Consider the following 22,297-nt stretch of genomic DNA (forward strand, 5'->3'; position numbering starts at 1 on the left):
GATGTTTATAAAAGTATTTCAAATGATCTTACTTTGAAATTTTTCATCTCTTCTAGGGTATTCCTGGTACGTGATAGCCAAAGTAACCCCAAAACATTTGTATTGTCACTGAGTCATGGATTAAAAATAAAACATTTTCAAATTGTACCAGTAAGTTTTTTCAGTTTATATATGGAGTAGTAAAACCAAACAATTGAATAACTGTGATAGAATATTGATGGATTTTTTTTCTTTTGCTCTTTTATGGAAGATGTAAACATCATACCTGTATCACTAAATATAATTAGTATTATTTAGTAGAGTTGAATGTTTTTGAGCTTTGCTATTTGATTTATTCTAAAGCTTGACTAATATTATAAAATCCTAAAAAAATTATTGAAAAATGAAACAAATCTATTTCAACTGGAATAGAAGAAACCCTGATGGCATGAAAATCATGTATAAATAGAGTTCATGTTTCCTTTTACTTTTCAGTATGTACACAGTTTCTTAAGTCATCTCTTTTGGACTGCCTTTGTCATGTGTCCATATCTCACTTGGTCTTCTGTTCAAGAGAGTTTCAATATTTGTAGTCAAACACATTTTTTTGACCTCTCTTGTTGTTACTGCGGTATATTCATGTACAGGTCTTCTTCAGGGGAACAAAAAAAAATCATTATTTAGTCCAGCTCCTTTATAGGTAAGCTGAAACTTACTAAGCTGAAATAATATTTCTGTTAGTTTTCATTGTTACTGTCCAGTTTATCCTGCCAGAATGGTTAACCATCCCCATTGCTTCCACTCTCATGAGGTGGGTTTCTTTACGTGCTGCTTCTCATGAGATGAGAAATCCTTGAGCATTTTGTGGTTTTGCCACAGATACTTGACATAACTGAGCAGACCCAGAGCTTTTTTATTTCTCTTTACAAGAGCGTTTCTTCCAGACCACATAATACTCTAGCCTCCCTGTATCTTCCTGCTGAATTTACTAACAGATGCTGCTGTTTCTCAGTAGAAATTAGTCAAGTGGCACTTTTTTTATTTTGGTCTTTGATCTGTTGATTCTCTCTGATCATTCACCAAATTTCTGTATGCCTTACCTAGGGCTTGTAGCTGATATCCTCCACTAAAAAAAGTTCATGTAGAATAAAACTGAAGCATTATTTGAGAGGAGGAAAAAAGTTGATCAGATTTGCTATAAGAATTGTCCTGGATTTTGTTGTGTTTAAGTACAGAATATGGAGGATTCCTTCATCCAAAAGTTATAGTTATGCACTGGATCCCATGGGATCATCAACATATAATCCTTGATAAGAATCCTGGGTGTAAGAGCTCTGTGCATTCATTGACTGTAGTCACTTCTAGTATTTACTTTAAAATAACTGTTGCGTGGTTTAGAAAACCTTCTGAATTCTGTACAAAGAGTGTATGATTCTAACTCATTGGGATGTCCTTTAACTATCAAATTTAAGAGACTACTTTTGCTTTCCCTATCAGGAATCAGATCCTCTCTTCTCTAAGTGCAGGTGTAGCAGGACACTGCAGTTATCATCAGTTTCCTCTTGAGATAGATGATTCTCTTCTTCCCTTCAATAGACTGTGCTAAAACCATGCTCTTCTGTGTGGGATCTTTGGAAGAACCAGGAATTCTTAGTTTTGATATAATTGTCTACAGAGTTGGGTCACATTTTCCGTGCTGTTCATCAAGAAGACCTGTACTACTTCATAGCAAGACTTGACTTGAAGGAAATGTTTTTGAATTGTTTTTTAAGTAAAGCAATTTCTCCTATGCTAGTAACAAGGAAAAAAAAATGTGATGAGAACAGCTTAATCCACACTTAAGACACTCAAGAGAGAGTGTCAGCGTGGAAACTGTTTGTCCCCCAGATACTGGCATATTTCAGTTCCATCCTGTCAGCTTCTGGTTGCATTCAGTACCCTCATCCCATTCTCAATACCCTGACTTAAATGTGCTCTCTTTTTGCTAGAACAGTGCTCTTTAAAGATTTCAGAAAATTGTTGTTTAAGGGAGGAAGGGCTTTGATTCCAGTTGCTGCTGATCTAAATGAAGTGATCATTTTCTAAAAACAAGGCATTTTGTATTACTGTAGTACATTCATAGCTTATTTGCTGAAGATCAAGTTTACTTCTTTGAATTTCAAATTCTACTGTTCTTCTAAAGTCTTACCTGTTTCCAGTCATTATAAAGGCAAACTTTCTTACTAAATGTAAACAAACAAATGTCATTTACACAGCCTTTTTACAAGGTAAAACAATTCAATCTCTAAGTGAATTATTTTTCTCTTGTATTTTAGGTTGCTTCATGTTTTGCTGCACTTAAAAATGTCTCCTTTTAGATAGGGTATGCAGCTTGCTAGTTCACGCCTCACCCATGTAAAAAGGTGCCAATGTCTTAACCTTGGCAACCTGTGCAACAGGTATTGCAGGTGGGTAGTAGGGAATTGATTGTAAAAATTCAGAAGGAAACCTCTGGAATACATTTGGGATCCTGTACTGTGAAAATTGGAGAGCTTGTTAGTTTAAAGGAATTTTTCAGCCTTTATACTCTGAGCTGATGCAAGTCCACTTCAATGGATTCTATCATGAAATTTCAACCATATGAAAGATGAAGAGTTGGTACACTGTTGGACTGTCTTTTTCTAATAAATGTTTTCTTGTAACAGCCTTCTTAGCTTGCAGAAGATGCTAGGTTCTTGGGCAACAGAACTTTAATAAGAGTTTTTACTTTGCAAAATATTGATAGCTTTAGAATTAGCAATCTGTCTGGTATTCATTTCAGGGTTTGGAATTGTTAGGAGGATAACAGACATTTGTATTGTTAACTCTGTTTGCCTGCAGTGTATTGGCAGGAAAATGGCATACATAAAGAAAGTCCAATGAATGATAAGCCATTTTCAGGTTCTTGGCTGGAGCACAGGAGTTTACACATTCTCACACTGGTAATTTCTTATCTAGCAAGTGTTTGACCTGGTTTGACAAAAGTCTGAGAATAAAGAAATTACAAACTACTTCCAGTCATGGTAGAAAGGGGTAGAATAAGCAGGAGTCATAAGCAGCTCAACAGCTGCTTCAGATAAAACATCTTAATTACAGGTAAGACAGCTAATTATATCTTTCTTCCCCTGTATTAAAGTAGGGTAGTTGCATCTTTCCCTAGCACACCATTTGCTACTCCATGCTAGCCCTACTTCAGGATCCTCTGTTCACTGCTCTTTCCGTCTCATAAAATATCTTTTCCCCCCCCCATTTTCTTTTAAAAGATAGTTTGAATAGGTTTTTTTCATCCTGTATTTACATGAATACAAATTAGTCACTATATCACCTATCCTCTTGATATTAGACATATCAGCAGTAGAGGAACGAAATCAAGAAATTATACAGTCAGCAGTGCAATACAAGTTGTGCAAGAGCTAATGTTCAGTAACTTAGAAGAAGGAAATAGTGATGGCAAATTTTTAAGCATCTAAAATTCAGAAGGAATCTTTCAAGGTGTCTGTTGAAGTTTCTTCTTTCTCCTCTGTATCTGCTCTAATGTGTGTTTGGAGCTGCAGCAACTCTTCGTCCTATAAAAAAGAACTACTAGAGCAAACATGTTACTCTTGTGAAGGGTAGTGTCTTAGTGTAGCTAATACCACCCAGCACACCACTGCACTGGTGTGTAGCCTCATCACACCTTACAGAAGTGATAGAAAATCATGGAAGTGAATGGAGCAAAGGTTAAAATCTATGAGTAACTTCAAACTTGGTTTCTTCATGGCACTCTGTAAGAATTCAGGGTTGGTATTAAACCCAGCTATCATTTCAAAGCAAAGGGATGAAGTAGTGTTGTTAGTGAAGAAAGAGTATTCCTATACTTATTTAACTGTTTTTCCTTTTAGGTGTGTACTTGGAGTCAATACATTGTTTTCCTATTGGGGTTTTTTTGGTGGTTTTTTTTTGGTGGTTTTTTTTTTTTTTTTGTAAATGATTACTGTATTTCTTCTGCTCACAGCAGTTGTAAGATTATGAATATACTGGTCTGTAAGAACACTTCTCAAACAAGTATTCCAGTCAGAAAGAAATACCACAGCAAAAGAGGATTTTATTGAATCTTGTTTTTCCATTTTTACAGTTGGAAGATGATGGGAAGCTATTCTATACCCTTGATGATGGCCATACCAGATTTACTGATCTCATCCAGCTGGTGGAATTCTATCAACTTAATAAAGGAGTACTGCCTTGCAAGTTAAAACACTACTGTGCACGGATTGCTCTTTAACCAAAGCATTTGTTGTTACATCAAAGGGAAAGGAAGATACTAGTATACTTTTCCGCTAAGTTTGTATAGCAAAAAGGGGAAAAAAACCCATTACATTGTAAAGATTCTATGTTTAAGCTGCAAAAAAAAAAAAAAAATTTATATTCTATGTAGACAAGAACTTTGTTTTGTGATTGTCACAGCAAAATTAACTTTATGGTTTTGATAAACCGTTCTTTCCAATGTAATTCTTTAGTGTTGTCTTGTACTTTCTGGATTTTCTTTTCAACTGACAACAGTTTTAAAAATATTGTGTAACTCCTACAAAAATATAATTGAAGGAAGCTCTTTGTTCTTAGGTTAAAAATTAACTTTTTTCTCTATAAATGTTTCTCATAATTTCTGTTCATCACATAGAAGAATAACATTTACTGTGGCAAGGATAAGAAGCTGAACTGCACATTTTATTTGTAAATAAAATGAATAAATATTTTGCACTATATTTTTGAATGCTACTTTGAGGATTATCATATCCAAAAAGTGAAAAATCATTAAAACCACTTAAAACTGCTCAGTTGTATTGAGTTGTGCTGTTCTTGTTGTAATATTTTAAAAGATTTTTTTTCTCTAATCTAGTGATTAAATCTACATCTTTATACAGGGCTGGACTGTCACTTATTTGGCTGTGAAATGTATAGACATGCTTAAATAATTATGTTGTGCATAATGTAGTTTATTGTATACCTATAATTTCTGACACAAAGAGAGGCAGACCTCTTAAGTACTGTGGATCTTTGCACAGTTGAGAAGGGAATCAATTTCAATTGCCGTTAAAAATAAAAGTGATGTTATAACAGTTGTAAATTATCAATAATTTGCAATACTTAGAAATAAAGGTACATCCAGTGGACTTTGCTGAAAACCTCTTGAAAGTGTATTTGCAGTCAGTTCCTAGCTTATTTTATTATTTATAATGAAATAATAATGTCAATTTAACTACCAGTCAAGCAATCTTTAAAGATTAACAATTATCTAACATTCCAGCTGAAAAGAGCTGTGCCAGTAGACCAAGTGAGAATTTGGACCAAGCATTAGAAATAATTTTGGTATTTGTATTTTAAAAGAGAGGTGATAGTGTTGTTCCTTTGAACAAAAGCCCGAGTGGAATGGGACTTGGGAAAGAGGCATCCCCATCCTGATGCTTTCTTGTCCAAGAGATTTGATCAGTGGGGGGTCATTGTCCTAGGGATCTTTACAAGGGGTAGGGGCTGGAGTAAAAGCAGTGTTTGGAGATGGGCCGTCCTACTGAGTGCAGCTCCCCGTTCTGTCTTGCTTGAGCTCCCTGACTGCCGGCCGTAGCAGCTGCTCTGCTGCAGGAGGAGGTGGCAGAGAAGGTAAAGCAGGTAAAGGAGGCCAGGCCGAGGGACGGAGCCAGCGGGCCCGAGGCTCAGCGGTGCCAGGATGTGTCACCTGACAAGGTCACGGACGTGGAAGCGTTGGAACAGTATGGTAACTGTAGCCTGTGGTTTTGTTATTGTGTGTCTCTGGAAGACACGCATAATAACATTATACTGTGATACTTAATTTACCGACTTGATCCACACATCACTGACCTTTTCCTCTGGTATGCAAATGCAGTTTTTAAAGCTCATTAAAAAAGCAACTCTTCCTAATGTGTACCAAAGATGCAACATATGTGGTGCCTAAGCTCATTACATTAGGAAAGCTTTGTAAAACTCTTTACAGTCTAATAAATTTAACTCTTGAACCTCAAACATAATTTTAAATTGTACTTGAAAATATTTCTAATTAAAACCTCTTCAGATTTGGTTTAGTAATGCAATATTACTTCTCAGGTAGTTTTATTTCAGATGTTGGCAGAGAATAAGTAGAAACATTCTCTGCATTGCTTTTTAAAATCATCTCTTGACAAATGTCTATTATCTATTGTAGTCCATTTCTACTTGGACATGTGAAAGTTTCACTGTAACTTTTATTTGTATTTATGTCTGCTTGGCAGAGAAGACAACTGCTCAGTGAGTGAGTACCTGCCACCTTAGGACCTATCAGAAAAGAAAATAATGTAGGGATTATGTCACATTGTGGAGAGACATTAACCATCGAGAAGGTTTGCCTGCTTTTTCAGTTTTTGCTTCACAACTGAAATTGAAAAAAAAACAAAAAACAAAACTAAACAATAATAATAATAATAATAAAGCCCAAGTAAAATTAAGTATTGCTTAATGGGGTTTGGGCATTTGAACTGTCAAGTATTCAAAACTTTCTTATACTGCGAAGCATTTCCTCCTGCGTTTTGACAGTTCTTTTAATTAACATCTAAACTGAAATGTTGCTGAGAATACCTAATCTCTTTTATATGATGTGTGTACCTTTCCTTAATTCTGTTGTTGTTTGTGACTATACCAGAAAAAAACAAAACCAGTAAAACTAATAAAATCTAGCTTGCTGTTTAAATGACTTCACCGGCTGCCTCCTTGTTTAAATATTACTGGAGAAACAAACATGAAGGAGGTAGTCTTAATATGTAAAAGCAAAGAACCAAACACCATCCCTCAAAAATCAAATATTCTGATATCCCACACTTCTTCCAGATGTACTGAATGGTACAAGTGATTGATATATGACTATCAAGATCCTTGCTTGCAACCAGTCAGAAAAAAACAGCAAGGAATTTCTATGAGATCAGCCAGGATATGTCTGACCATAAAGTTCTTTGGGTGTGTAGGCAATGCTATTTAGACAGAATTTCAGTGTGTTAACTGTCACTTCTAATTAGAAATACTGCACTTTGGTGCCCACCTTCACAAGGAGAATTGGCTAATCAGGAGTTGTTAACAGCTCAGGAAGAAATCACTACTATTTTGGGTAAGCCAGTCTATCTGTCTTCAACATTTGCTTCTCTACAAAATGTGGACAATTTTATATCTACCTCACAGAATGTTTATGGACTGATTTTTAAGAAAAAATAAATCCAAAACAACATAACTATAGAAATTGGTGTTATTTGCAAAAGGGATTTTTAATACTTAAATGATAGGTTTTTACCTTTACTTGATGGAAAGTCAGTGCCAAAACACTTAGGTATGAAGCATAGTATTAGAAAAACTGTTCATGTTTTCTTCAGATTTAAAATTTTTTTGCTTCTCTGAGTGTTCACATGTAGTGCACTGCCAGGAAGAGAGAACTGAGCTTGCCATGTAGAAGAACCAAAAGCAGCATAAGTGCACCAGCCTAGCTTGCTATGTGGGGTAATTAGCCTTGCAGGGGTATGCTCTGTGAGATGTGGGCTAGTGCAGAGATTGTGCTAAAGCTCAGCATTATATTTGTTGGCATGCTCTTTGTGCCTTAGTTTCCAATCCAAAAATCTTCTTGGCTCAAAGGAGATTAAAAGTTAATTCACTGCTGTTTCATAACGCATATACATACATGGCCGGAATTAAGGTTGCATGGGCAGCAATAAATGACATTTTTAAACTTCTGAGTGTTTTTACTTAGCAATCTTATTAAGTCACTTGAGGAATTTTTGAAATGTAGTGAGTCTTTGAGTCATCTAACTAAATGTTTTGAAAGAGAGCTTTAACCCATTAAATAAAAGAGGATTATGTATGTAACTAACTACAAGTGGGATATTGCAAGAATAATTGAATTTCTGTCAAATGTTGTCCGTTACATCCTTGAGAATTGTAGCATTTTCTGCTTCCCTGGGGGTAGAATTATTCTATAGCGGGCTTGGAGCATCTCATTCTAAGTTAAAATCAGCTTATTTCAAGAGAATAGCCTTCTTTTTGTTGTTTAAAAGCTACTCATCTTCATCTAAACAGAAGCCACTTATTCAGCAATTAGTTTTAACTGTTTAAATCTATTTATTAGCTACGGCTTGCAAATCAGTGTAGCATTTATGCATAATTTTTGTTACCTTTATTCAATTAATTTAGATAAAGACAAAGCCATTTACAGCTTACATCAGTGTTTCTACTTGATTGGAAAAATAATTATTTTTATTACTGCTCTGGTTTTTCAGAGTACAACTCTAGTACTTGCACTGTAATGCATTCCATTTCTAATTTCAACTTTGTAGCCAAAATCATCCAAGATAGGACATACCCTGTTACTTGAATATACTTGGAAGCTTTCAGAGGTTAAGCACTTATGGTCTATGCATAATCAATGTGTATGGTGGTGCAATTAATGTTAACTTTAATGAAATGCATGAATATTTAAAACTTAATGAATCTGACTTTACAGCACGCTTTACAGCCTGGCTCACATATGTGAACAGTATTGACTGTTGGCCTCTGGATGTCAGCAGTGTATCACGAAATTCCTGTAATCAGCCGCTGTTTTCATGCTTCCTCCCAGAAATATCTGTGACTTGTGGTCTCTGCACACCTCCAGAACACCCAGTGCTTTTTCCTCTTATAAATTATTCACTTACTCTGTACCAATTAGTTCTACCAGTTGCTAGGTTTGTTATCAAGTTAAGCTTCAAGACAAGAACCTGAACTCAATGAGTGATTAAAAATTTATTAGCAGAGATGATTAAATATGCAGATAGTCTGTGAAGCTTGTTCTTGAAACCATTATATTACCTTTTTAATACTAATGATTTGTATAATTAATTTTATAAAAGCCTGAAAGTCTTTTAAAAAAATTCAAGTAGGACATAAAAGGGAAGAGATTAAATGCCAAGGAGGCAGCGAACCTGAGCATTAAAACAGCTCATTCACATGTATAGGCAATAAAGTGATTTCCTTACAGGAATAGCTTGTGGTTTTTCTTCTCCTCTGCTAAATTGATTATTTTATTAATCTTTTAAGCAATTTGGGAAAACTCTTATCAACTAGTGAGTCGTATTTTCAAGATAGAACTTGATGTGATTAACACTGATAATACAGATGATTCCCCAAAACTTTACAACTAAAACTCTTATCAAGATGCAGTTCCTACAACATTTGAGCACATGCTGGATTTAGGCAAGTGAAGAGCCCCAGAGCTTCCATGAAAAAAAAGGTACAGGTGCATTAATGCCACAGAGGGCCACCAGGCAGCATGGCCAGCGCCACAAGTTCCAGAGGGAGGGGTTCCCTCACCCTGTGTTCCTGAGGAGGGGTTCCCTTACACACTGTTCCTGAGGAGGGGTTCCCTCACCCTGTGTTCCTGAGGAGGGGTTCCCTTACACACTGTTCCTGAGGAGGGGTTCCCTTACACACTGTTCCTGAGGAGGGGTTCCCTCACCCTGTGTTCCTGAGGAGGGGTTCCCTTACACACTGTTCCTGAGGAGGGGTTCCCTTACACGCGGTTCCTGAGGAGGGGTTCCCTTACACACTGTTCCTGAGGAGGGGTTCCCTCACCCTGTGTTCCTGAGGAGGGGTTCCCTTACACACTGTTCCTGAGGAGGGGTTCCCTCACACGCTGTTCCTGAGGAGGGGTTCCCTCACACGCTGTTCCTGAGGAGGGGTTCCCTCACCCTGTGTTCCTGAGGAGGGGTTCCCTCACACGCTGTTCCTGAGGAGGGGTTCCCTCACACGCTGTTCCTGAGGAGGGGTTCCCTTACACACTGTTCCTGAGGAGGGGTTCCCTCACCCTGTGTTCCTGAGGAGGGGTTCCCTCACCCTGTGTTCCTGAGGAGGGGTTCCCTCACACGCTGTTCCTGAGGAGGGGTTCCCTCACACGCTGTTCCTGAGGAGGGGTTCCCTCACCCTGTGTTTCTCAGGGCTGGCAGGCGAGCCGGACCCTCGTAGCTGGGCCCGTGGCCTGTTTGGCCACTGTGGGCAGCAGGGACCTCCCAGAGCCCCATGTCAGGGGGAAGGAGTCTGGGGCTGTTGAACCTGCAGGGCTGACTCGGGAGATTGGCCTATCCTCCTTTCCATGTGGGAAAGAAAACAAATTATTTTACCAGCCCTTAAGGGAGTAGCTGGAGCAGAAGTCAGTCCTGGGGTCTTCCGCGCTCCTGAGAGAAGCGAGACCTCAAGGCAGTATCTATGGCTGCAGGGAGAGCCTGTGGCTGATGCCCCCCAAGGGTGCTGACGTGGCACAGCTTTCAGCACCTGTTGGTACGTGCAGTGGGGTGAGTTGGTTTGTAGCACCCGTGTGAGAGGCTTCAGGAGGAAATGAGACCTGGCCACACACTGGGAGCTGAAGTGTGCCAGGGGCGTGAGGGAGGTTTTGGGGTGAGCTGTGAGCTGCCATCCCAGCGGGGCAGGCAGCACAACTCAGCACCCTGCAGTAGGGAGAGCCCAGGTTGTCTGTTCTCTCCCTGTCCCTCAGCTCTGCCTGGTGCAGTGCCACTAAAGGCCATAGCTGACGGCCCCAGGCACACCACAGCAGTGAGTTGCTGTGGATGAAGCCTGAAGGGAGGTGAGGGCCTGGGCAAGGGGGTGTGAGCAGCCCAACCTCATGGAAAACCAGTGGCTGCCCCTCCCTCAGGTGATGCTGGAAACAATCAGAGTTAATGAGCTGCCCTTAATAAATATGTGCAGTGGGGTTTGAGTAGAGTAGGTTTATGCTGGGTTGAGGTTGGTATGAAAAAATAAGTGAAGTTGTTTATTTTTTTTTTTTTTTTTTTTTAAGACTGGGGTGTTGAGAGGGAAAGGGGAAATAAGAGTGGAGCTTGTCATGCATTTATTGTGTTACCCCTTTTTGATTTTCTTTTCTTTTTATGAAATATGACGCCTTTATTCTCAAGTACTAAGCTCCATGTAGCACTTGAGTCCTCAGTTCCATGAAGTGCTGTTTGTGTTTTTAGCCCTGGCTATAGAAGGCAGCAGAACTATAGCACAGCCTTTACTAGAGTGAGACCCAGCAACAGTGTTTGCATTACTGTCCCCACTGAGATTGCATGGCTAGGAGCTCACTGGGGATGATAAGTTAAAGTAAAAATGATTGTTCTTCAGGTAAAATAGAAGGTGTGCCTCTTTGATGGTGAGAAATTAAGACTGTGACCTACGAATTTCCTTAGCAGCAGGCAGTCTTGGGAAGCATTTCTGCAGTGTTCCCGGAGATGTGTTGTACTCAGATGTCCTTGCTTTGAGCTAACTCAGAACACCACTTTTGACAAAGATACTTCAGCTTCCCCCTCTACTGTACCAGTCACCTGCTTGGGGACAGGGAAGGAGCAGATGAAAAAGCATTAGCTAGAGCAAGAATGTTGATAGAAAAAAAGTTGAGAGCACATTGACTGAGGTGCTTCCTGCTTTTCTCCTTGTGGCTGAAGCTGAACAAAGAATGAGTGCATAGTCTCCCATTCCTGAATATAGCATAGAATGTTATGTTGCTATGTGAGGTCATGAGTTTAGACTGGTTTTTAATGTCAGTGAAAACTTTCTAAAATGAAAAAATCCTTAAACTGAGAGAAAGGAAATATATAATTTCAATTCACTTTACAATGTGAGACCATGCAGGTGGGAGAAAAAAACACATGAGGCTTTCACAGTTTTGTTTTGGGTTTTTTTTATAGTTTATTTATTTATTTTATTTTTCTTTAATTTGTAGTTTGATGTGGTAATTTTTAAACAAAAAAAAACTTGCTCTGCTAAATAGTGTGGAACTTTGTAATTGCCAAATCTGAAGCTGATGCTAAATGTTTAAGTTCTGGGAAATAACTCATGGAAAAATATAATCTGATGATGGATGTGAGGTCAACTATGCAAACTAAAATATTCTTTCCCCAGTTATATGGTATAGGGCTGTGGTGCTCCGACCATATGCACAGCTAGTTATTTTTAGGCATTTAAGGAGAATGTAAAGGAGGTGATATGTGTAGGAGGGTGGAAGGGTACTGAGAGAATTTTAAGAGATGCTAACACTTGGAACAACAATAGATACGCTATTGGAGTGATTTTTTCCTAACCTGTACACATCACGTCTGGAGGGTTTTTCTTCTGTACTAAACAATTAATGAAGTCCTCGTTTTTTAAAATGATGTGTGTATGTCTTTGTGTACTGTGCATAATGCTATGGATTTCTTTATGCTTAAGATAATGTGTGTAAGTGTTGGCAGGATCAGAGTCAAAGATGTCAAAAATAACTTGGAGGGCTTGTGGAAATTTACAAAGTGTAATAAGGTGATACTTCAATTGGTGCTGAAGTGGAAATTGTGGCTGATATTATATTTAATGATGGACTGTGGTCACTGGGTTCACTGTGACTGAACAATATGTATCTCTATTTTTGAAGTAAATGAAGAGCACTATATGAAGTTGAACTAAAAATTAAGAATATTTTTCTCTTGTGCATTGATATTGCTCTTTATGCTTATTATCCTGGATTATGTGTACATAAGGAGCAGAAACACTCAGAAAACCCAACCAAACCTCCCCCATGCTGGCCCTGAGCTTTCCATAAGGAAAGAACTTGCAGTAGGAATCTATATTTGAAGTGGCCTTGGCCTTGTGAAAGTGTAAGATGTATGACACTTTTAAAGAAAATGTTCTTCATTCCTCATGACTGTAGAGTTAGGAACTAAAAACCATTAAAGGAACGATCTGATTGTTTCAGTTTTTTTGCTAGAAATAAAACTAACATGCTAATTCAGAACACCAGCAGTACAGGTGGTGCTTAAAGGACTTCCCCGTGGCAATGAAGTACAGCTGAATTGTATTACCCCTTGGTAAAGATAATGGGAGTTTGCAACAAACAAATTCTAGATTGTTCTGTGAAATGCTTATTTGTTTGCAGTAAGGTGTGCTCCACTTCTGCTTCTACTTCCACTTGAAATAAGGCCATATCACTCAGCATGGATTTAGAAACACAGGGAAGAATGAATATGTTTTTGCCATCACATTTATCCAAGGAGTTGCAAGAATGTTAACTATTGATGTTCTTTTCGGTTTTCAACTTTCGTTTTCTTGTTTATATAATTCTTTCTAATTATATTTTTATTAGCTGTAGGAATTAATTTCCTAAGTTTTTTTTCTGTGAATTATCTTCTCAGATATTTTCCTATAGAAAATAGATTTGTAAGTTCTCCTAATAAGTTTTTGATGTAATCTGGAACCAGCATTGATTCTGTATCTACAGTTGCTGAATCTAGTGCTGGAAGTACTAGATATTTAATAGATTAATGCATATGCACTGTTTAGGATGTTTTAAAAGTTGTGGCAGTAGGAGAAATGTGTATTTGATATAATACAGGCTCTTCACAAGTAAATGTGATGGTGGAGAAATTCTTCTATGTTAAGTTATATGGACCAAAAATTAAAAACAAAAAATCAGTTTTGGGGTAACTGCCCATCTTTATAGTGGAGTACTTTGCCTTTATAATATATCAGAGTGGTTGTGGGGAGTACAAGTGAAGAAAAATCAAACAAAAAGGGATCTCCTGAAGAAGAGAACAGCGATGATGGATCTGGAGCAAACAATCTCCAATAAAAGCTAGAAAACTATGGCTGTTTAGACAAGTGATCTGTGGCAGTTTGAACCCTGAAAGCAGAAAAGTGAATGAAATGATGACATGGAACAATATTAGAAAAGAACCATTACTTCAGCTGCTTGGGATGGGGGAAGAGTCTTAATCTGTTTGACCCATAATTGAGACATTCTTGCAGGGATGAATCTGAAAATCCTCACCACCTCTGTCAGTGACTTGTGGAGTCTCATGGAGCAGTGCTGAGTTAGTGAAGCACTGGTACTTTTACTGGATAATTCTCAACCATCACTCAGCAGCCTGAAGTTTTAGGGGAGGTTTTGTTCTGAGGGGGTTATGTGGATTATCTGGATCTAAGCATGTTATGCTCTGCCTACCATAGACAGTATAAACTGGAGACAGGTGAGGAGGTGGTGAGACAGTATTGAGCTGTACCCATTGTATGGGTTGCAATTAATAAGCCTGAGCAAAGATGAGAGACTGGTGAGAAGTCTTATTTCTATTTACTAATTTGGCATAATTTGATGTGATGGTATGTAACTGTAATTAAAATGCAGTTGTCTGGTGACCCTATCCTGGCTTAGGTTTCTGGCTGAAGTTATGGATCTATGCTTGTTAGGAGTTAGCTTTGACAATTGTTAGTTGAAAGTTTTACTGGAAGCTGACTTTGAAGTGTTGAAGTATTTGAATGTGCTGTGAAGTTTACTTTTAAACTTTGCTGTGGAATCTCTGCTGAAGAGTAGCTTAGAAATTTTTTTTAAAAAGTAGAAAGGTGGAAACCACATATGTAAGCATGTTAACTTTTTATTAGAAGAAATCATTCCAGGAGACCTCATTAAGCCAGGATGATATTCTAAAAGTGAATATACATGTTGACAGCTACACCCATAAATTTGAAAACTGCAAACATGTTCAGCATAAAAGCCATTTTTGAAAAAAGCTGTTGCTCTGCCCTTGTACTAATTTAAGAATTGTTCATTCATTCTGACTTTTATAGTTTCTTTTCACATATATAACTGGGACAGTTTAAAAAGTGCTTTATAGAATAGTTCATGATGTCACAAACTTCATAATGCAGACGACTATTTTTAAGGTGCACACTTTAAATACAGGCTCAAAGTATCAAATCAACTCAATAATTCTATTTTTATATTTTTTAAACAAACAAAATGACCTGTCCATATATTGTACCTCTGTACAATATTCTTGCAAAGAATTTCTGTTTCCTGAATCATGATGTGAGTTTAAATTGCTTGGCTCTAGCAAGGTTTGGTGAAGAGGTTCTCTCGTTCTATTCCTACTCTATCTGGACATACAATAGTCTTCACAGAGAGCACTAGATCATCTCAGACAATCTCTTCTTTTGATGCCTTTCTGCCAGAGGACATTCAAGGTACAATCGTATTTAAGATGATTTCATTAAAGTAGGGACTTCATATCAATGTAGTTTGTAGAAGTGAAATTGGTACAAAGGCAGATGAGTATTCTGCCTGTGGATGCAGATTCTGAGGCAAAATAAACAATCAGTCCTGACCTCAGGTTTGTTTTCTCACTGGTGTGGGAGGAAGGAGGAGGAACAAATCACTTGTCTGCTCTGTGTGGGTGGAACCAAGATGGTATTTAGAAGATAGAGTAATTTTAAGTGAAGATCAGTAAAGAGAAATCCCACCAGAAAGAGCACAGGAAGATGGCAAAAAGTCATCAGGTGATGGAGAGGATGTGAGCAAGGGACAAGACCATGGGTTGAAATGGTTCTTGGGCATTAAGAAACACCAAGTATGTTTTTGCTTTTTGTTTTTTTTGAGGGGAGGTGGGTCCCTCTTTTTTTGAGTAGGTAGGTATTTTTGTGATTACTTTTCATATCTAAAATGTGTGTGTGTAATCTAATTATTTGTATTTTGTAATCTTTAGCAAATAACTTCTAGATTCTACATGATAATACTTTGTTTGGGAAGGATTTGCTATTCATGCTTAAATGTGTGTTACCTTGGATCTTCTGACAAATGGCCAGGGCTGTTTGTTTCCCTACTACTTGAGTTTAAATATTTTTCATAGAAAATATACTTATCTGAATTTCCTTCTGCATAGTGATGTAATAACGAACAGGAGAGACAGACAAAGAGTGCCAAAATAATTTGATGACGCTTGAGATGAATCAGTACCTTGTCAACAGAAACTGTGTTTATGAGAGAGACTTTGATACATTGGCTGACCTGTCAAAGTGTAGTTGTTCAAAACTTTTGGTAGGTGGATAGTATGTTTACATTGATGACAAATGAAAGACAGGTAGCACTGTCCTCAAGGACCCACATTAATACATGCACATTTGTATATTGACAGGACTCCGGTTTGGACTTTGTCTTCACGGCCAAAAAAACCCAGTTTTGCTTCAGAGAGGCTGTCAGGTATGTTGAACTGCAGAAAATAAATCTACATGGAGTAAAGGAAGTCATAAAGCCTACAGAGTTCCTGGACAGTACTGACACAGAGTCTTTCTAATGAAATAATTGCAGACATAGTGGTGCTGTTTCTTGCCTCCTCCAATCTAACTGAATGCTAGCTCCTCAACCAGGTTTTTATTAGTGAGTATTACTGGAAACCATCTGGCAAAGGAGAATCTGTGCAAAACACTTCTTTATCTCTAATTAGTCTCAGACTTTTGTCTCTCATTATAATATATGTTATTTGTGGGTAGTGGGAAGATGAATTAGAGTAAATTGATTATCTCAATCAAGTATGTCAGCAACAGTTCTCAGTGAATCCCAGCATATTACTAATTTCCTGTGTATTGAATTAGACTGCTAGCTCAATTTTATTATTGTAACGCATTCTGGTATCTTTGATATGAGCAGGGCAGGGAAACAACCCTCAGTCTGAGCGGGTTGTGGTTTTGCTTGTTTGTTTTTGAGTGCTTTTGGGCTTGTTTTGGTTTTTTTTCTGGTGTTGAGTAATACAAAGTCAAAACCAAAATTTAAGCATCCAAATTACAATGCCCAAAGGAGGGCCATGAAGATGGGTAAAGGATCTGGAGGGGAAGTCTTATAAGGAGCGGCTGAGGTCAGCCTGGAGGAGATCTCATTGCAGTCTTCACCATCTTCATGAGGGGAGGTGGGGGGACAAGTAGCGATCACTCTTGTGACTAGTGACAGGACCAGAGTGAATGCCATGAACCCATCTTGGCAGATGTTTGGGCTGGATATCAGGAAAAGGTTCTATCCCCAGGGGGCAGTTGGGCACTGGGACAGGCTCCCCATGGAAGTGGTCACAGCACCAACCTGACACAGTTCAAGAAGAATTTGGACAATGTTCATGGGCACGTGGTGTGACTCTTGGGGAGTGTTCTGTGCAGGGCTAGGAGTCAGACTTGATGATCCTGATGGGTACCTTCCAACTTAGCTTATTCTGTGATATTATGCATAGGAGATTCTTTACGTAGCAGAAACTCAAGAAAAAAGGGGACTTCAAAGAGTAGTGGCTTTTACACATTGCCCCCAGCTGACACTTCCAAAATCATGTAATAATTACACTGTAGGTTTCTGATAGGAAATCTTGCATGTTACTGTCCAAATTTTTGAGCTTCGGATAGAGGTAATGACAGATCTAGACAAGGGCAACTAACAGGTTAGGAAAAACAGTAGTGGCAGAGAAAGGTCTAGAGTGATGCTGCATGAGGATAAACAGCACTGGCACTGAATAAGGAGAATAAAACACTAGCCTACAGCCAGTAACACATTAGTCTGACCTAAACATTTCTGTGTTGCCTGTTGTTTGTGCTGGAAAAACATCTTTAGAAGGAAGAACAAGAAAGGCTCATCATGTCAAATTGATAAATGTGGAATAAATATAGTGATTAAAGTTTTTTGTGGAAGATTTTCAGTTTTCATCTGCTAACAAAAAATAAAAGACTGGAGTTTTCTGCAGAGGTGATAGAGAACAGGATTACATGAAACTGTGAAAAAGATCACCAAAGAAGTAGGTGACTGCACTGAGGTGTCTTCCACTTAAAAATTGAGATATCTGCCAATTCATTTACTGCTGATCCTGGTGATAGGTGGAAACGAATCATACTGGTGTGGTACACTGAGGTCAGAGAAGGAGGAACAGCGCTTTCAGTTATCTGCTTTCCACTGAACATTAACTCAAATATTTTTAAGATGGCAGACTCAAAAATAATTCCGTGAACACGTTCAGGTGTTAGACTCTTGCTACCCAGCCAGAGTTTAACTCAGCTACCCTACCCATATTCTGAAGTACAACCTATGTACTGTGTCCACACTAACAGAGCTTAGCAGTGTACCAAATGTACCAGTGTGCTCTTAGTACACTTAATGGCATTTAGCTGTGACTATTATGTGTAGACTGTTTCATTATTACAATGCAAAGCATGGTATGTCTTTGAGCAAGCATTCGTGTTCGTTTTGTTTTCCTGCCATGTAGAGGAGTTACGACTCAAATAAATAAGCAGTGATATTTTTATATAGGCCAGGCCAGCAGATGTTTAGATGCATTATACCTAGACTAATGTCTCTTCATGTAATGGTTTGTAGGTTTGGTTTGATTTTGTTTTTGTTTGGGTTTGTTTGTTTTTGTTATTTGGGTTTTTTGTTGTGTATGTGGTTTTTATTTTGTTTTGGGGTTTTTTATTGTTTAGTTTTACTTTTTATTTTTATTTTTATTTTTTTTTATTGTGCATCACAAGCCGCCTTCATGAGGGAGAAGAAAATAGATGGAGCTGGGGAACTGAGCAAATATGACCATATGGCAGCATATCCTAGCATATTCTTCTAGATTCTGCTGTGGAAATAATAGCAGTAAGACTTCTATGTTAGATTCTAAAATAGGTTCTCTATCTAGGCCCATTTTCTTAAGGATAGTTTAAAAGAAAAAAACCTTGTAGTATTAATTTCGTATCTAGTCAAATCTATCTAGACGTGTATGGTTCCTTGTTAAACTTAATTTTCCAGTTAGCTTACTTTAATTTTTCAATGTTTTGGCTTATAACTGGAGGTATGGGCCCAAGCAGATGAGTTAAAGGCTATGGTTTCCTTTGGGTCAAAGAATAATTTTTATGTATCCTCTCTCCTGTGAAACCTTCTGCCCCAAACTCTTGCATCTGGAAAACTGTTAATGCTTGTCAGAAGTAGAAATGGAGGCTGACTGGTTCTGCAGGAGGGATTGAGAAAGCACAGTGGAGCACTGAAGAGATGAGATGAAAAAATCAAAAAGAGGAGTACCCTTTACCTTCAGGAAAAGCTACTTTGAGAGTAAGGGTCTCTCCTCACCTCATCCCCAAAATGCTGGGTCTCCTTTTGTAACCAGTCTGTCATTAGAGACCTTCTTTCAGTGGGCTACATCTTGTCTGTTTTTAATTAGTTATTACTGGACTATGAACTATTGGTAGCTATTTGGTTCCACTTGTACTCTTGGCTTCCACTCCCTCTCAGGCAGTGTTGCAGTTCTCATTATGTGGAGAAAGTTCTTTGTGTCTTTTTAGATATGCTCCTTGATGTGTTTACCAGATGTTTATAAGCAACAAGTAGTGAGTAGGTGGTGCTTTACCTCAGCAGTTGTTACTTTATGGATGGGTGAAACTCTGCTGGGAAAGAGACCAGTTGAAGAATTGAGCTGTCTCCCTTTTGAATGTTTTCTGTTTTCCTGTTGGCTTTTTAATGGGGTAATCAGAGCTGCATTTTAAAGAAAATGTTTGTGAGTACTTGGATTTGCAAAATCCTGTAATATTTTTACTTTTTTCTTTGGTTGTTTTCCCTTCTTTTTTTCCTTCAGTTTGCAATACTGCTTATTTTTTTCCAACCTCTGGGAACTGAACTAGTATTTTTGTAGTGGTAGTATCTAACTGCTGACCAATCATTGCATATGCATGACTCAGGGTTATTCCTCCCCATTACTTTGAATTTAATGGCACTTTTTCTTTTTAAATGGGAGATAAAAATTGTTACTGCAGAAGATTATGGGTATACACAAGGGAGAGGATGTCATCCTGCCCCGAGTGTTGTCCAGTGTCATCCTTGGTGTTGTCTGATATAACTTGAATATTTTAGAAGATGCAAAATTGGGGTTTTCAGTGCTCAGAAAAAGTCCATTGGGACAGCAAAGACTATTGGATATCAAGGGAAAGGGAAAAGAAATAGGATATTTTTGAGACAACTAGCTGGGCTTACTTTCTAAGTCAAGAAAGGTACTGATCCTGAAAAGAAAGGCCGAAAAATCTAGGACTCTAATGAAGTTGAGTGGATGAATGAAGCAGCATGAACTTTGTCTGGAAGGAAAGTGGAGAAAGAGATGGCTTGATTACAGAGAAGTTTGGAAGTAGAAACTTTTTTTTTTCTAATTTGGTTCATTGAATCATTTGTGTACGCTTTTACAAATGACTAGTAAATTAAACTTCGAAAATTGCCATTTGTAACTATTCCAAACTGCCAGTTTGAATGGTCTGTGAAGATATCTTTCCATCCACACCACTTCCCCTGCCACTTTCAGTTAAGATTGGATCCTGATGGATAGCATCATTTTGTCACATTGTGGCACTTTATAAATAACATAATGCAGTTATGTACAGTGCACTGACAATTGCAGTTTTAGTAGCTATTGGGAAAGCTAGAAATGAACATTTTCTATAATCTAGATCGTTTACTTTGGTGGCTGGGCTTTCTGCACATCTCCAGTATGTATTCCCATAAGATATTAAAAAAGATGTATATGCTTTTATTATATTGTGTATACACTTCGGTAGGTATAAAATAAGTTTACATTTTAAATGCATTTGTGCTACTCTCAGAGAAAAGCAAAACAAATTGATGCCAGGGGAAATGTCAGGCATGCAACACAGATTTGTTAAATAAACATTACTGTGTGGCATTAGCTAATGTTATCACTTTGTTTCCCTAGTGGCTCTTTTTTTTTTTTTTTTTGATTATCTGCATTTCTAAAGACTGTGCACATTTCATACACACTAAGAACAGACTACAAGGATTCTACGTAATGAAGAGCTTTGCAAAAAATACAGACTATGATGGCATTTTTTTATTTACAGCTCTGCTAAAAACATAGGAGTTTTTTAGTAATTTTTGCTGTGGAAGGGATGATGTCAAGAAATTTAATTATTGGACTTTTTGAAACTCTATGGGAACTGTATTTAGGAAAACTTAAAGCAAAATAGAATTTCAGGGATGTAAATGAGAATAAAAAGTATATAATGCTTTTTCTAAATATCTTTCAGGTTAGAAACCAAGATAAAAGTGTTTAGATAGACTTGTAACTCTGGAAGGTGATTTCATAAGTTTCACTTAACCTTTTGCATATAAATTCTGCTTATTCATAGAACAGGGCTGTTGAAGCCAATATGCAGTGTTGATAATGCTCATAAATTGTGTAAGTTTAGGAAATCTTGTGAAGAATTCTGTGTATAGGAATTCCCTCCTCCTCTAGCCAATTCACATCTAACACAGGCCAGGTTACCTGCAATTCCACTGCACAGCTTATTCAAACAAGCTGGATTTATTTTCAACAGTTCATAGTAATACCAGCTAGGGGTTGGCCTGTTTATATATTTGCTTTTGCAGTATTAGATTGCATAATGTATGTATGTTTATCTGAAGAGTATAATGATTATTTTCAGTGTTTGCATGATCAGCATATTTCAAGCAAATCTGATGGAGAAAAGTGACCAGGATAAAAAAAAGTATATCAAAGCTGAATGTTCTTGCCATCTGTTCAGTTTACTTCATATACCATATTGCTGGTCTTAATCCAAGTCCAAATAGTCTTGTGTCCGTACTACAGCTGACATTAGCTGGCCTGTTTTTTGGCTGTCAGTAGAGAAGAAAGAAGGCTGAGGCAAGAGAGCTGATCTGGACACATTGTCTAGAGCATCCAGAGGGGAATGTTTGCGCTGACATTATTTTTCCCAGGAAGAGAACTTCATTTGAACTCAAATCAGTAGTCTTGCATGTGTGTGCAATTGTCAGACTTGTTTAATACATTATTTCTTCCCTTCTTGGATGTTGACTTGGATGCAGAACTCAAAGGTATATTAAGTTTGCTGATGACACTAATTTAGGAGGAGCTCTTGACTCTCTCAAGGGTAGAGAGGCCCTGCCAAGAAATCTTGACAAATTGAAGAATTGGTCAACCACCAGTCTGTGTGAAGTGTAACAGGGATGAGTGCTGAATTCTGCAGTGCTGGACCAGGCATGGGGCGACCCTGTGCATACACATTAGACTGGGGAACAGAGGTTGGACAGCAGCCCTATGGAATGGGACCTGGGGATCCTGGTCAGTGGCAAGTGGAATATGAGTCAGCAGTGCCTTGGCAGCCTAAAGGGCCAACACTGTCCTGGGATGCATCAAGTACTGCATTGCCAGCCAGACAAGGGTGGGGATTGTCCTGCTCCACTCTGATGCAGCCTCACCTTGTTTGTGTGCAGTTCTGGATGCCACAATATAAGATCAATATAAGAGGGTATTAGAGGGTACCCAAAAGAGGGCTATGAGGTCTCAAGGGGGAGCAGCTGAAGTAACTTGGTTTTTCAGCTTGGGCAGAGGAGACTTCATTGCAGTCTTTAGTTTCCTCATGAGGGTGAGTGCAGGAGCAATGGCTGACCTCTCCCTGGTAACCAGCTTTGGGACCCAAGGGGATGGCCTGAAGTTGTCAGGGG

The 22,297-nt window shown here is 38.2% G+C and overlaps 1 protein-coding gene across 2 annotated transcripts in view; it reads left to right on the forward strand.

The window, feature by feature from the left end:
• The window catches only part of GRB14 (growth factor receptor bound protein 14), a 57,558-nt gene extending 53,240 nt beyond the window's left edge, over window positions 1-4,318 (forward strand). For both annotated transcript variants that reach the window (XM_062498218.1, XM_062498219.1), the window contains 2 exons: window positions 57-150; window positions 4,112-4,318. In XM_062498218.1, coding sequence (XP_062354202.1) covers window positions 57-150; window positions 4,112-4,258 — 241 coding nt within the window. In that variant the 3' untranslated portion in view covers window positions 4,259-4,318. The remainder of the gene's footprint in view (window positions 1-56; window positions 151-4,111) is intronic.
• The last annotated feature ends 17,979 nt before the right edge of the window (window positions 4,319-22,297 follow it).

Source organism: Cinclus cinclus, chromosome 9 (genome assembly GCF_963662255.1).
Source record: "Cinclus cinclus chromosome 9, bCinCin1.1, whole genome shotgun sequence".
In the NCBI taxonomy this organism is placed as follows: domain Eukaryota; kingdom Metazoa; phylum Chordata; class Aves; order Passeriformes; family Cinclidae; genus Cinclus; species Cinclus cinclus.